The 15,590-nt window shown below is 51.4% G+C and overlaps 2 protein-coding genes across 2 annotated transcripts in view; one reads left to right on the top strand and one right to left on the bottom strand.

Annotated features, from left to right (window-relative positions):
- Positions 1-3,618: 3,618 nt before the first annotated feature.
- On the top strand, positions 3,619-12,160 carry Plekhg4 (pleckstrin homology and RhoGEF domain containing G4). The gene is made up of 23 exons (XM_028768757.1): positions 3,619-3,661; positions 4,561-4,705; positions 5,264-5,655; positions 5,820-5,915; positions 5,992-6,115; positions 6,218-6,311; positions 6,394-6,468; positions 6,548-6,664; positions 6,835-6,933; positions 7,022-7,170; positions 7,335-7,473; positions 7,567-7,683; positions 8,118-8,300; positions 8,501-9,003; positions 9,072-9,318; positions 9,903-9,992; positions 10,074-10,295; positions 10,380-10,550; positions 10,628-10,805; positions 11,195-11,311; positions 11,439-11,675; positions 11,759-11,874; positions 12,062-12,160. Exons 1-23 carry the CDS (start codon positions 3,619-3,621, stop codon positions 12,065-12,067), a joined length of 3,660 nt encoding a protein of 1,219 aa, XP_028624590.1. The 3' UTR covers positions 12,068-12,160.
- A 493-nt stretch (positions 12,161-12,653) lies between these two features.
- The window catches only part of Kctd19 (potassium channel tetramerization domain containing 19), a 32,131-nt gene continuing 29,194 nt past the window's right edge, over positions 12,654-15,590 (bottom strand). The window contains exons 13-16 of the mRNA XM_028768718.1: positions 14,963-15,154; positions 14,652-14,806; positions 14,360-14,461; positions 12,654-12,924 (exon numbers count right to left, since the gene is read on the bottom strand). Of these exons, the coding sequence (XP_028624551.1) occupies positions 12,811-12,924; positions 14,360-14,461; positions 14,652-14,806; positions 14,963-15,154 (563 nt within the window). The 3' untranslated portion in view covers positions 12,654-12,810. The remainder of the gene's footprint in view (positions 12,925-14,359; positions 14,462-14,651; positions 14,807-14,962; positions 15,155-15,590) is intronic.

Below are 15,590 nucleotides of genomic sequence, written 5' to 3'. Positions count from 1 at the left end.
GTCTATATAGCAAGTTCCAGGCTAGCCAGAGGTACACAGTGAAAAGAAAGCAAACCAACAAGAACAAACGAGTTAACAGTCATACTTAACACTTCATAAGATTACTAAGGTTAAAATGGGAAGGAATTGCTCCAGCCCCGGCTCCATGGTAAGGGATCATAAGCTGTATGCTTTATCTTGCTCATAATGCAAGGCAAAGATGCATGGAAAAGGCTGTGGGTCTTAGAGTCCTGGGAAGAAGGGGGACAGGAAGAAGTGGTAGATTACCTGGAAGCTCGAATAGTGGATTCCAAGAAAGGAAAACTAGACCTGCAGGGGCATTGGGGAAGCTACTTCAGCAGCTCAGAGTAGGTGAAGAGGACCAAACAGTAGACAGTCTGTCTTAGTCAGGGCTTCTATTCCTGCACAAAACATGAGCAAGAAGCAAGTTGGGGAGGAAAGGGTTTATTCAGCTTACACTTCCACTTTGCTGTTCATCACCAAAGGAAGTCAGGACAGGAACTCAAGCAGGTCAGGAGGCAGGAGCTGATGCAGAGGCCATGGAGAGGTGCTGCTTACTAGATTACTTCCCCTGCCTTGCTCAGCTTGCTTTCTTAGAGAACCCAGGACTACCAGCCCAGGGATGGCTCCACTCACAATGGGCCCTCCCACCCTTGATCACTAATTGAAAAAATGCCTTACAGCTGGATTTAATGGAGGCATTTCCTCAAGGGAAGCTTTCTCTGTGATAACTCCAGCCTGTGTCAAGCTGACACAAAACCAGTCAGTGTACAGTCTTTCCATCACGCTTCACTGTCAGGATAACTGGGGAGCTTGTCAAAAACAGATCTTGCAGCCTGCTCCAAGGTGTTTGTTTTTTAGAGTCAAGGTCTCACTATGCAGCCCTGGCTAGCCTGGAACTCAACATGCAGACCATACTGGCCTCCAACTCACTGAGACCTGCCTGCCAGTATCTGACCTCCCCCCACTCTACCCCCAGTGCTTGGATTAAAGGCATGTGTGGCCACATCCACCTACTCTAAGAGTTTTGATTTAGCAGGTCTTGGGAGGCCCAAACAGCTAGTGAACACAGACAGCTTGAGGAGTGGGAAAAGCTGTCAGGCATTTGCTCTGTAGGAGCAAGCAGCTCAAGAATTTGGCCATTTAACTGGACAAAACGACTGGGTGGTTATACTACCTGGGATGGAGAGAGGGGAATCCAGGCCTCACTGGCCTACAGCTTGCTAAGTAGGCTGGCTGGGCTGGCTGGCTAGTAGGCCCCAGGATCTGCCTGTCTCTACCTCCCTAGTGCTAAGATTACAAGTGTGCCGGCATGTTTAGCTTTAAAAAAAAAAAAAAGCGTTCTGAGGATCAAACTTAGGGCCTTATGCTTGTAAGGCAAGCACATAATCCACAGAGCTATCTTTCCAGCTTCCCTCCATCTTAGAAAAATATAAAAGGATCTCTTTTTTTTTTTAAATCATTATTATTATTTTTTCCCCTTCTTTTTTCCCTGTTGCTCCGGCCCTGCTCGCTCCAGCCCTGCTCGCTCCAGCCCCGCTTGCTCTGGGTCCTCCAGCCCCCAGTACACTGTAGCTGTCTTCAGACATATATGAGGGCATCAGATCTCATTACAGATGGTTGTGAGCCACCGTGTGGTTGCTGGGATTTGAACTCGTGACCTCTGGAAGAACAGTCGGTGTTCCTAACTGCTGAGCCATCTCACCAGCCCAAAAGACAGGATCTTGTTATGGAGTTCTGTCTTGTCTGGAACTTTTTTTTACTCTATGTAGACCTGACCAGCCTTGAACTTGAGTATCTTCCAGTCTTTTCATCTCAAGCACTAGATTAGAGGCATGTACCACAACACTAAGCTAAAAGGAAGGATTTTGATCATGATGAGGTCCTTTCTAAGTCAGTGAAGGTGGTCTGAGACAAAAGGATTTTAGTCAGCTGTGTTCCCAAGAGCAGTCTGGGACCTAGGAGAAAAGTTTGTGATGTCTCTGGTAGCCTTGAATGCCATTCCAAGGAACCTGGGTTTATTTGGGTCAAAGATGAAAAGGTCTGGAAGGTTTGAGGAATCAGTTGTCTTTGCTGTTTACAGTAGTACTGAAGAAGGGTACACAGACTTAAGGGAATTGGTCCTGTATTCCCAGGCCTACAAAGCTTGAGTCACTTTTTCTTTTCTTTTTTCTTTTCTTTTCTTTTCCTCTCTCTCTCTCTCTCTCTCCCTCCCTCCCTCCCTCCCTCCCTCCCTCCCTTCCTCTCTCTTTTTTTCTTTCTTTCCTTCTTTCTTTCTTGGATGGATGTTGTCAAGAAAAGAGAGGTAGGAGAGGGCTGAGGAAGCAGCAGGGGAGGGGCCTGTCCACATTCTACGATCTCAGTGGAAAAGACTCCTCTGAGTAGATTCAGCAACCAGCAGAACCAGAGATGGCCTTCATGAGTCACTGTTCAGACTTGCAAGCTCAGCCTTGAAAGTCCGCTGTGGTCAGCCACCCCAGGTTGGCTTTAGGCCTAGCCCCCCAATGTCCCCTACTAGGCCAGTGTCTGTCCCTGTTGCTCTTTGTGTCTTCCCATCCCAGATATGTGTGCCTTACAGCTCTCTTCCTCTTCTGTCTGAATCTCTAACTGTGGTTTCCATGTGACCCAAGTATGAAGAGCTCAGGAGAGGAGGGGCAGTGTGACTAGTCTTAGATTCCCCTAAATATTTATTCTGTGCCAAGCCTGACATACAGAGCTAGAAATATCAAAGTGGACAACATTCAGTCTGCTTGCTTACAGGACACATTCTATGTGGAATGAGAAAACCACAGCCTAGTCCTGCCTCTGTCTCAGCTCGTGTGCCCTCCCCTAACTGCCTGCTGTGTTCAGAGGGCCTGGGTCAGTTAGGGCCTGAGGCCTGATGCCTCTTATTTGCTTCATCACTGGGAAGGGTCATGTACCTCCCAGGAGGGAGGCCCATCTTCTTACAGCTCCTGGGGGCCTGGAGAGTGGGTGGAGGTGAGCCTCAGAAGCAGGAGGGAGGGAGGGAGAGGCAATGACTCAGTGGGGGTGGCCTGGGACAAGAACCAAGGACAGAAGACTGGACCTGGTTTTCACTGAAGCAAGAGGAAGGAGGGATGGAAGACATGCCTGGGAGCTGGGGCTGGAGAAGGACAACTCCAAGGCCAGCCTTGCCCCTTCCTCTTCTTCAGAATCTGCCTTAGAGTCAGAGATGGGTGGAGATGCCTGTCGTTTCTACCATGGCTGCAGCTGATACCTAGATTCATGAAGGAAGTGCCTGTCTTAGGGCCAGGGAAGGCATTATGTCCAGTGTCCTCTCCTCCCAGGGACCAAGGCCATGGTTGTGGAGGCTACATGCCTTTTTCTGGTTGCATGGCTAACCTTTTCCTTATGATCTTCCCACAAATTCAAAAGAGTGCTAAGCCAGGCCCACTTACTCCAAAAAGACTTCAGACAGTGCTGAGAGCTAGTAGGGATCTGCCAGCTACCCCAGGATCCTTCATCAGTTCAAGATCTCCTAAGAGTCACATGGGAAGGCAGGGCTCGAACACAGATGTCTGATACATCAGGTCTTCCCTGATTCAACTGGCAATCCCAGGAGAAAAGATTGACTTTCTTGTCTTACAGGAGAGGAAGATGAGGTGCAAAGAGAAAAGGGTCCCTGGAGCATCCACAAGAGGTGAGTGATGGAACCAGGTCCCCACTGGTCTCTGGCTCCGGGCCACCAGCATTCTCAGCTACACTTTTCTGTGACTAGGGAAAGAGAATTCAGGGAATCCAACGAAATGGAGGGTTTGAGCCCTATGTATATTGGCAGGCCTGGGTCAGTTTCCACCCAGAGACATAGATACCCTCTCTACCTTCCGGTTCAACAAGTCATGGGATTTCACAATTTATTTCTAATGTATTTCTTTATCTTTTTGTTGGTTGTTTTATTAGTTAAACCTGAGGGCTCATACAAGTCAGGCAAGGGCTCTGCCACTGAGTTACACCTCACAGCCCATCCAATCCGACTCACAGCCCATCCAATCTGTTTTGTGGTGGGTGGGCCTGGGAACCTGAAGGGGAGATTCAGGCTACAGAGGAGTGGTCCCTCCCACTATCCGTGAAGATTATACACAAGCAGCTGCCTGGGCTTAGGGAGTCTCTCTGGAGACCGCCCCTAATCATGGACTCATATGTCTTTTGGGGGTCAGATCTGGGGACTACGAGCGCTGAGTGGTCCTCATTTTCGTACAGGGAAGCTGGGCAAGTATTCCCATGTTCCATCAGGGGGTTTGTGAGGAGCCTTGCCCTCCTCCCACAAGAGCGTCCTTTGCTTTGTGTGGAAGAGCTTTCTTTCCATCTGGCAGTGCCGCTCACTCACCCTTTCAGACAGTTCCAGCTCTGAGAAGGTCAGGCAGTGAGCACAGTGGAACGAGTGTTGCCGGGATCGGCAGAATGAGAAGTCAAGGGAAGGCCCGACAAGTCTCCGAGGCGCTGCGAGTAGGAGGCCACCCGCCCGCGGGCCGGGATGCACAGGGCAGGGGGGCAGTAGGCGTCGCCCCGGCTCTGCTCTTACCTTCGCTGCTGTCAGAGCCGCGCCTTCCGGACGAACCTGTGATTCGGTCCTCCAGCCCGTAGAGGGCGCCGCGTCCACAACGGCCTTGCGGCCCTTCGAGCCACCAGAAGGTGGCGCCCTTGGATTCTGGGCGGCCTCGCGGTACCCATCGTCGAAGCTGTGGTGCGTTTGTTCTTCGTTAGTTCGAGGGCTCTGGTGGCATAGTCTCCCGGCTTCAGAGTTCCCCACAGCGTGTCCCAGGGATGTGAGTGTGCGGGTGACCCACGAGGGGCCGGGAGGACTGGTACAGGCGCCTAGGCCAGGGCCTGAGCGGAGAGCGGCAGGTGAGCCTGCTAAGCCCGGCGTGAAGGTGTGACCAAAGGTATGGCCACCCGGTAGAGGCTCACGTAATCGTAAGCCGGCCTTAGGCCCAAAGGAGACTCTGTATCTTCCCTCACCAGGTTGGACTACTTTAGCAGCAGTGCTTCCGGGGACCTGGTACCCAGCCTAACACGTCCTACTGTCTAGTGCTCCCGGCTTGTCTGCCCGCGGAATCTTGCCCTACCATCTTCAAACCAGTTCCTGGATGAACTGAAGTCTCCTTTCACACCGAGACCCAACCCGTTATCCAGAGCAGGCCCACTCTTACCAGGGAGTGATGGAAAGGCCTCTTGAGTGTGGGGATGTGTCCCTAGACTCCCAGGACCATGCTGCAGATGGGAAGAGGTTTGCTGTGTGCAGTTTCAAGAACACCCAGAAGGAGGAGGAACCTGCTCACCAGATACAGGCTGTGGACCCAAGACCTTCAAGACCAACAGTAGGGGCATTCCAAGGTGCAGGGTTACAGGGAGATTTCTTGTCCAAGGAACCTCAATCACCTCCGGATCAAAGGGCTGCAGATGGGTCAGGGGGCTACCAGAGGAGCATATTAGGAGCCTCCCCAGCCCAGTCAGAGGAGCCATCCTTCTCTAAAATGGAAAACTTCTTGTGTTCTGGGTCCTCTCACCTCAACCTGACACAGGGTGAGAATGACCGTCAAGGGGGAGGCTTGATAGGGGACCCAGATCCAGGCAGAGTGCTACCCGCTGGAGTTAGCCCTTTATCAGGGTCACCGTCAAAGCTACTGGAGGCAGGTAAGGGAGACTGGGAAATCTGGGGCGCGAATGGGGCTATCTGGAGGTGGGCATTGAGAGTTGAGAGGTTTCTGACCCTACTCGGCTTCAAGCCCTAGTCCATGGAGGGTGGGTGTCTCTGGGCATATGGCCCAATTCAAACCCAAGCCATTTCTCTTCTCAAGACCCTAGTGGATCCAGCTTCCCTAAGCCTGCTGACTGCCTCCTTGCTCGAGACCTCACCTGGGAGCTGCTGGCCAGTGGCATGGCTACCCTACCAGGTACTTTCGAGGGACTTAGATGAGATGGAGGAAGGGTGGCCTGATCAGGCCAGTATTCATCTTCTCCTCTCCACAGGGACACAGGATGTAGAAGGCCGAGCAGTGCTGCTTCTGTGTGCTCACAGCCCAGCTTGGCTTCATCCCAAGTGTAATAGCCACGAGCTGTTGAGTCTTTTGTTCTACCTGCGAGGCATCCCCAGGTTTGAGGGAGAAACTTGGGATGGGGAGGGGAGGGTGCTGAGGCTGGACCGTGAAGTCCTATGATCTGTGGATTGGGTATTAAAACAAAGCTCACCATTTAGGCCTGAAGTGCAGGCTCTGGGACTGACCGTACTAGTTGATGCCCGAATCTGCTCCCCAAGCTCTTCTCTCACCTGGGGCCTCAGCCAACTACAAGTGAGTAGAGAGGATTGTGAGTCCTTTCTCGTTGGTTTTCTGTATAGTTGAGGGGGTGGGGCTGAACTTGGACTCCTTGCAGGAAGCATCCCCAGGGTCTGTACGACAAGTGCTGCTAGTTGGAAAGATGCCAGAGGACATGCCTGTAGGGCTTCAGGTACCGAGGGAGGCTGGCGAGGCTGGAGGTGGGGATATCTTTGTCCAATATTCCTGCATCATGGAGCCTTCTTCTGCAGTTCAAGCAGCTGTCTTCTCATCAGAGCCTACTGACCCACATTCCTAACGAGGAGCTGCCTACTTCACTAGGAGGACGCCTGCCCTACTCCCACCAAGCCTGGCTGGATTTCCGGATGGTCAGTGCACCAGATTGGGGTGGAAGGTTATGGTTATACAGGTAACCTGGACCTGTTGCGGAACCTTTCCTGAGTCGGCTTGAACAGGATGAAACTGGCTGCAGCGGTCTGGAATCCTAGAGACTGGGAGCATCCCTGTACATTGGTCATGCTTTTATCTCTGCTCGCAGCGTCTGGAAGCCCTACAGCAGAGTTGCCAGGTGACTTGTGTCCTGCTTCAGGGGGTCATTGACAGTCTGACGGCTATGCGGCAGCCCATGGAGTCTGGAGTGAGTGTCCCTCCCCAATCTCCTTGAGTGTCCCTTGACTTCCTTTTTCTCTCCCATGTCAACCAATGCCTGTTACTCTCAATTATAGGAAGTTAGTCAGCTGCTACAGCAGACACAGTCCCTCATGCAGCAGGTGTTAGATTCACCACAGTTGTCATGGTTACAAAGCCAGGGAAGCCTGGAGCTGGCATGGTTGAAGCAAGGGATGCCACAGGTGCCCCTGAGCCCTGATTACAGGTAACTACAAGCCCAGCTATCAGAACTTACCCCAGATCAGCCTCCTATATTTGTGTCAGGTACTCAACTGGCTGGCTTAGCACATGCTAGATTTGGGTCCCAGAATAACAGAGTGGAGACACCGGACTGTCAGAGCGTAAGACAAGATTGTGTGCTTTTCACAGGTTTGCAGTAGACAAGGCTGATGACCTGTACGCTCAAGTGGATGGACTCTTGCATCAGCTAACCCTGAAGAGCAACCAGCGAATACGGGCCCTAGAGCTCCTCCAAGCGCTGGAAGCCCAGGAGGGTGTATTGCACCAGGTAGAGGCTACTGTCCAGACTGCATCCCACCCTTGGTCTCAGCTATGGCTCCCGCCATAGCAGCTACCTTTGTCTCTGCTTGTGTCCATGCAGATTGAAGTGTGGTTACAGGAGGTGGGCTGGCCAGGAATGGAGGAGCCAGGGGAGCCCTCGCTCGACACGCTGCTCCAGGCCCAAGGCCCTTTTCAAGAGCTGGACCAGGTAGCCCAGGTAAGTTTGGTTATTTGCTCATTCTGCAGGGACTGGGCCACCTTGTCAGTGGCTAGGACTGTGGTTTGAGTGAAGGCAAACAATCCTTTCTCTCCTGGAGGTCACCAGTCAGTAGAGATCAGTTCTAATAAAGCAGTCACAGTCAGATGTATTTGCACACAAAGACAAGGACTCTGGAAAGAAGTGGTGGGGAAGTATAATTTAGGGTCAATTGGGCGAAAAAGAGTCAGGGATGGGGAAACAAGGCTGGGAAACAGTACGTTCAAAACTTCCTGTGGCAGACAGGCGTGGTGATGCATGCTGTTAGTTCCCGCACTCCAGAACTAGAGGCAGGAGGATTGCTGTACCAGGACTACATAAGAGATAATGTATAGATCCAGAGGAAGGATCTGAGTCTGGGCTGATCACCAACTGAGTCCAGTTTGTCTCTCCAGGAACAAATCAAGCAAGGGGAGAAGTTGCTGCAGCCACTGGTTGACTGGGAGGTTGCTGAACTGGGCCCCCCTGGAAAGCGCTTTCTGGCCCTGAGATCCCAGCTGACAGAATTTTCCAGAGCTTTGGCCCAGCGGCGCCAGCGGTTGGCAGATGCTGAGAAGCTATTTCAGTTCTTCAAGCAGGTAGCTGAGGAGGTCCTAGCCTGGCTTTAACCAAACTCCACCAGTCTAAATCTGCTTGGCTTGCTTGTTGTCTTGCTTTCAGTCTGATCCCAAGCTCGGTGTCTCCAAACCAGCCAGTGGGTGGGACAAGGGAGCATGACAGAAGACACTGCAGGCTTGCCAGGGTCCTGCTTTTATGTCTGTGTGGCCTCATGTTGCAGGCCTCAACTTGGACTGAGGAAGGGCAGCAGCTACTGACAGAGCTGGAGCAAGAGCACCCAGAGGTTGTGCTGCAGCAGCTGCAGCTTCACTGGACCAGGCACCCAGACTTGCCCCCTGCCCACTTCAGGAAAATGTGGGCTCTGGCCACAGGCCTAGGCTCAGAAGGCATCCGCCAGGAATGTCGCTGGGCCTGGGCACAGTGCCAGGACACCTGGCTGGCTCTGGATCAGAAGCGTGAGGCGGCACTGAAGCCACCATCAACAAACAGCACAGCTACTTTGTATGTCAGGCGGGCTCCTACTGTACCCACCGTCCCTCCACTGAGGAAGGCCTACAGCTTTGATCGGAATCTGGGGAAGCATCTTGGAGATGCTTCCCAACGTGGTCACTGTGCAGCCATCGTTACTGACTGCCACAGACCTGAGGCCAGAGGGGGTGTCCGGCCCAGGTCATCTCCGTCTGTGCCTCTATCAGGCAGCTCTGACTTCAGGAGCCCCAACAGGTATAGACAGAAGGCAGGGCAGGGAGGTCTGTGGAGGGTCTTGGGTCCTGACTCCACCTACCTCATAGGCTACAGCTAGTCTTGGCGGAGATGGTGGCCACAGAGCGTGAGTATGTCCGGGCCCTTGACTATACCATACAGAACTACTTCCCTGAGTTAGATCGACCTGATGTGCCCCAGGGCCTCCGTGGCCAGCGTGCGCACCTCTTCGGCAACCTTGAAAAGCTTCGAGATTTCCACTACAATTTCTTCCTGCGTGAGCTAGAGGCTTGTACCCGGCATCCACCTCGAGTGGCTCATGCCTTCCTGCGCCATGTAAGTTCCATAGGCCACAGGAACCCTAGAGATTTAGACACATACTTGGTGTCAGGCTCTGTGCACAGAGAGTGCTGTGGGGGAAAGCAAACCAACACTAGGGTACAGCTATGAATAGGACCCACAAAATGTCTGCCTTCTAGGGGGTTTTAAGTTCTGCAGGAGAGATGTACAAATCAAAAAGATCATTCTAGAATACACTTAGGACAGGGATAAGCAGGACACTTGTGAGTCACATCTGGGGCAGGGTCCCCAGTTTAAAAGAGGGGATGTTTGAGTAGAGGTCAAAGGAGGAGGAGTGAGTGAGTTCTACCCCCCAAAAAAGGCCTCATGGACTTCATGAGCATGGCTGGGTATAGTGAACCCTAAGTCACGGTCCCAGAGTCCTGGGAGGGGCAGAGCTGAGTGCGGAGGTGGCTGTGCAGCCTGGACAACTCTTGCATAGAACTGCTTCGTGCCCGGTCATCTTCATTCCAAGTGGGATCTGCAGGAGGATGGCAGATCATCACTGGCATCTTTGAGCTGGGGGATAGCTTTCGGGAACCAGTCCTCTGGCACCTGGACTGAGTTGTGTATCCTTGCAGAGGGTGCAGTTTGGAATGTATGCACTATACAGCAAGAATAAACCTCGTTCTGATGCCCTGATGAGTAACTATGGTCACACCTTCTTCAAGGTAAGAGCCTGAGACCATAGGAAGAGCAGGGCATGGGTGGCCTGCTCCAAAACCACTTTGTTACCTCCTCACTTACGGCAGGAGAGGCAGCAAGCCCTGGGAGACCACCTGGACTTGGCTTCCTACCTACTAAAGCCCATCCAGCGCATGAGCAAGTACGCCTTACTGCTACAGGAGCTGGCCAGGGCCTGCGGGGGCCCAGCACAAGAGCTGAGCGCCCTTCAGGCAGCCCAGAGCCTTGTGCACTTCCAGCTGAGACATGGCAATGACCTGCTAGCCATGGATGCCATCCAGGGCTGTGACGTGAGTCACCGCAGGCCATGTGGGGAAGCACTGGATGCAGAAGGGGGTGGGACAGCTGGACATGTAAGGCCTTCACCTTTACAGGTTAACCTCAAGGAGCAGGGCCAGTTGGTACGGCAGGATGAGTTCACAGTGCGGGCTGGGCGCCACAAAGCCTGTCGTCGTGTTTTCCTGTTTGAGGAGCTGCTGCTCTTCAGCAAGCCGCGCCGTGGGCCTGCAGGTGTTGATGTATTCACCTACAAGCGTTCCTTCAAAGTAAGTCCACATGACCCTGACCTCGGCCTCCGGCCCCTACCCGTGCCTCACCATGTTCCTTTCTGCTGGCCTTGTAGATGGCAGACCTCGGCCTCACTGAGTGCTGTGGGGAAAGCAAACTGCGCTTTGAGATCTGGTTCCGACGTCGCAAGGCCAGGGACCTGTTTGTGCTGCAGGCCTCGGATGTGGCCACCAAACAAGCCTGGACAGCTGATATCTCCCGTCTCCTATGGAGGCAGGCTGTCCACAACAAGGGTGAGTCCTTGTACAAACCCCCAAATATTGTCTTCCCAGGAGTCTGAGAAGGGTTTAAGGGCCTTGCATACTCTGGGAAGAGAGAGAGGCCCCTAGAGTGTATCCTGCCAGAGACTGGGCTGGGACTAGGGACTTCGAAAAGTTTGGGAAGCAGGGAGGCACAGTGGCAGTAGACAGTACAGGGAAAGAACTAACTTTTCCTCTGAGTATCAGAGGTCTTATGCCCTAAAAGGGACATTATCAGACCCTTCCCTGGGGTGGGTGGGGAGAGAGGAGTCTGGCACCACAAAGGATCATGGCATAGAGTGGTTAATTTCTGGACTATGGGTATGTAGGAAAAATGTATAGACACAGCTCAGGGGCCTCACTTGTGCCTGTCCTCTACTTAGAGGTGCGCATGGCTGAGATGGCATCCATGGGTGTGGGGAACAAAGCCTTCTGGGACATTGCCCCCAGTGAAGAAGCTATCAATGACCGCAGCATCAACTATGTGCTGAAGAGACGAGGTATAGGTATCCTACAGAGGGTGGGGTGGGAGTGAGGCGGCAACATGGCCCTTTATTACTGCTGGCCTGTGCTCCCTGGCTGCCTCAGGCCAGACTGGGCTCTGATCTGTCCCTCTGTCTTATACAGATGTTCGCTCTAGGGCCTCCATTGCTGTGGCCCCAGTTGACTATGACAACCCTTATCTGGGTGCCTTGGGCTCCCTTCCTGGAGACCGTGCCTCTTGTTCTGTTCTGGGGTCTCTCAATCTGCACTTGTACAGAGATCCAGCTCTTGCGGGTGTCCACTGGTCCTTGTACCCACCCAACTTCCCAGAGGAAGCATCACTAGATACTGAGGCGGACTTGGGCAGCCAGCCTTCTTTGAGTATGTGTGGGCTTACTCAGGCGGGAGGCATGGTGTAGGTCGGGGTCTCCCCTGCTAACAACTCACCCAGTCGCCCTCCTCAGCTCCTGAGGACTCAGAGGTCTCATCCCAGTGCCCATCAGCCAGTGGCTCTAGTGGATCCGATAGCAGCTGTGTGTCAGGACAGACCATGGGCAGAGGCCTTGAGGACTTGTCCTGTGTGAGTGCCATCTTTTGCCTTATGCCCACCAGCCCACCAGCCCTTCCCTAAACTGCCCTGGGCTATAGCTCCCTTTTCTTTAGGGGAGTTGGAAATGGGTGGGTCAGAACCATTCCCCAGAGGACTCCATGGCCACCCCTAGAACCAGAGAAGCAAAACATTGACTTTGCTTGACTTGGCACCATAGGTTTGAGACCGGCTTGAAGATGAACAGCACTCAGTAACTCCACGTCTCTGAATCTGCTATAAGCAGAGCACGGCTGGCTCCTGGGCCATCTCCCTCCCCACCCCTCATACCCAGTAGGAATATCTTTGTTGATTACCCTTTCTGATGCCTGTAGCCATAACCAACTGCCCTAGGGCCTCTCCAAGGGCATCTGGCTGCAGAGACTAGATAAGCTCCTGGGACCCTTCTGTCCCTCTCCAGCTGCCACCCCGCTTGTGAGTTAAGGACATGATGGGACAGAAGGAGTATATTTCCAAACTCCAGACGGGTAGAGTACTATAGAGGTCTCTCTCAGAAGTCATGAAGGACACAAGTGGACTCTGAGCAGCTGCTCCTCAACCCTTGAATAATGCTAATCTCTCCAAACATGGGGGCTAGCCTGCCCCTATAGCCCCCTTATTCTTGAATTCCTTGGCACCTCATCGCCAATCTTTTGTTTTCTGGGCCACCTTGGTCATTATGACTTGATGCTTTTTGAACAGCTTTCAGTTAGACTTGTCTACTGGTTTCACTGGTAGTGACACTCTGTTTTCTCAGAGGAGGAGTCTAGGCATTTGTTTTGTGATTTGCTTTTTTATTTGTTTATAATAAAAAATTATGTGATTTGTATCATTGACTGGGCATGTACATTCTGGGGGGTTTCCACAGAAACTGAGCCTTGGGCAGCTGGTCTGTGGTGATCATCTGTGGGACCAACATTTCTGGGTTCTCTAGCCCTCTTGTAAATACTTGCCCAGGACTGAGTAAGAGACAGACCTAGACAGTCCCCTCTGGATGAGCAGGTCCACGCAATGGCCATATTTTCTGGCGAAAGGCAGTGTAAGCTGCAAGGAAAGGCCTATCTTATCCCTGATTCTAGGCCAGTTGCCAGTTCTAGCTCTGTGTGAGGGGTGCTCCCTTGCCTGGATAGGGGGAAGGAAGAGAGCCTTATTATGGGGGGCCTCTGGTCCTCTAGGGCTCAGTTATGCCCTAACACATCTCACAGGGTTCCGGCTACCAGAGAACTAGGTGCAATGATCATAAAAATGTGCTTCCTGGTGCTCATATCCACTCTAACCATAGAAGACGACTTCATGTTTATAAATAACACAAGCTAGAGAGCTAACCGTAACTGGGTAATCATGTGTTTAAGTTGAATGACATTAACATTATGTACTTGATTATAAAAGGCCAGGTTACTGAGAAGTTTGCTAAATCACACATAATTCTGAAATTACTCTAGAGAATCAGAAAAGAGAAAGTAAAACCTTAATTGCTCTATGAAATGAGTTCAAGGCCTGAGTAGGCAGCTTGGCTACACTGCATCTCAAACTGGCAAAGGAATATGAGTACTTGCCTGGATTGCATGATGCTCAGGGTTCAATCCCCTGTACAGCAAAACCAAAATAAATTGGGGAAATTTTCTCAGGCCTTAACCATTCTTTTGCCCTTATTGAACATCTTTTTTCTTTACAAAAAAATTTTTTTTTCCAGTCTGGTAGTGTAGGCCTTTAATTCCAGCACTGGGAGGCAGAGGCAAGCAGATCTCTGTGAGTTTGAGACTAGTAATAGTGAGTTCTAGGACAGCCAGGGATACATAGGGAGGCAGTATCCCATTCTCCGCCCCCCAAAAAAACCTTGAAATCCCTCAAAAATGTTTTCAGAAGATGCTTTAGGGGCTGGGAAGTTGGTTCTGTGGCTAAGAATTCTTTGTTGCTCTAGCTGAGAACCTGGGTTAGATTTCCAGCATCTACATGGTGGCTAACAACTATCTGTAACTCCCATTTCTAAGGGTCTAACACCCTCTTCTGACCTCCGAGAGTACTGTATGCACATGGTGTGCAAACATTCATACAGGCAAAATACCCATACACATAAAATGAAAATAAATCCTAAAAAAAAAAAATGCTGTAGAGGAACTTAAGTATAAAAATATACGGTGACCTCATAGCTCAGTAGGGAAACTAGCTATTACTGGCTGTAAAGGGCTAATTCCATTTTATGTGTCTGAGTGCTCTCCAAGGATGCCCAAGGTTGTTAGTGGTGAAGGCATAGTTAGTGTCATAGGTTTTAGAGGAAAAGTATAAAAGTAGGTTTCCTAAATGTTGCTTTTTGACTAGTCTTGATTGGCTAATTTCCACCATCTACCTTCATGGTAGATGAACTTCTGGGACTGATTTAGCTGGCTAGCTTGCTAGATGACAACACTGGCCTGGCCCAACAGTATCCATGTGAGTCAGTCAGAGTTGCCATACCCTATACAGGGCAGGTAGGCCTCACCTCTACCCAGCTGTACAGACGTTCCTGAGTGTGCCGGTCATCCTTGAAGCCAGTGATGGCCAGCAGATCCACCACAAACTGCTTGGGGCTGATGTTGAGCGTCTACCAAGAGAGCCTATAGTCAGGAAGGGCCATGATCCGCTCCCAGCTTCTGCATTCTCATCCCGGCCTTTTCAGCTACTCTTTTGTCCCTGGCTTCTTTCTCTCATCCTCTTGTTTTATACAACTTATCACAAGGGGCAAAGGGATATGTGGAGAAGAAAGAGGGCTCCCCAAGGCCCGCCATACTTACCCACAGCCGGTAGGCCAGGGACACCACCTTGGCTGTGATAGCTTTGGGATCCTTTTGCCAGATGGAATCTAAGATGATGTCTGTCAGGAAGCGGTGACATTTCTGTGCATAAAACATCTCTTCCCAGGACAGAGAGAAGCTCAGGAAAGTCACTTCTGTAAAGAAGATAGAGTAGATACAGCTAAAGCTGTCCACAGCTAAGGCCTTAGAGATAACCACAGGGCAGGGAGAAGTGTAGTGAGTATTCTCTAGGGACATTGACTCTTAATACCCTGGATGTGGGTTCCACCTTTCCACAAGCAAAGCCTCACCTCGAGGCTGGGGGCTGGCTGTAAGTGGTGTATGCTTGATGTTATCCATTTGAGTGGTGTAGATAATGCTGTCTTCAAAGAACATGCAAGAGCCATCGTTACCCACCACAGGAGGGTGAGTCACTTTGAGGATGGCCCCTGGGTTGTCTATCCCATTAACATTAGGCAGAGGTTGCTCAGGAGCAGGGGTTTCTGTGAAAATAGAGAAGGGGTTTTCTCAGGCGTGGGAGCCTAGGCTCAGTGCAAGCAGAGAGGAGTCTGCTGGTGACAGATCAGTACATTCATTCGCAACTCCCAGAATCCTCCCACTTTTTGGAAAGGGTACCCCGGCCTCACCGCTTCATTGTCCTGGCACTGTTGCAAGACCAATCCTAAGTTTCAGAACTCTAAGAATCTTCAAGTTAGGACTAGCATGAAATATGACCAGCAAAAGCCCAGTGGAAGACTTGGAAGCTATAAAACTAAAAAGTGGGAAGACCTTTCTGGGCAGCCTTTCACGTTTCTCTGGAAAAATATGCTGTATTATCCTAAAGCATGACAGGCCAACTTATGCCTCACAGAGTCCAAGAGGGCACTTCTAAGCAGGACCCAGGCCACTAGAATGGAAGTTGAGAAAATAACCTAACAT

The sequence above is a fragment of the Grammomys surdaster genome, unplaced genomic scaffold (genome assembly GCF_004785775.1).
Source record: "Grammomys surdaster isolate TR1022 unplaced genomic scaffold, NIH_TR_1.0 187, whole genome shotgun sequence".
In the NCBI taxonomy this organism is placed as follows: domain Eukaryota; kingdom Metazoa; phylum Chordata; class Mammalia; order Rodentia; family Muridae; genus Grammomys; species Grammomys surdaster.
The sequence above is the reverse complement of the archived record's forward strand: the minus strand, read 5'-3'. Positions and strand labels throughout refer to the sequence as shown.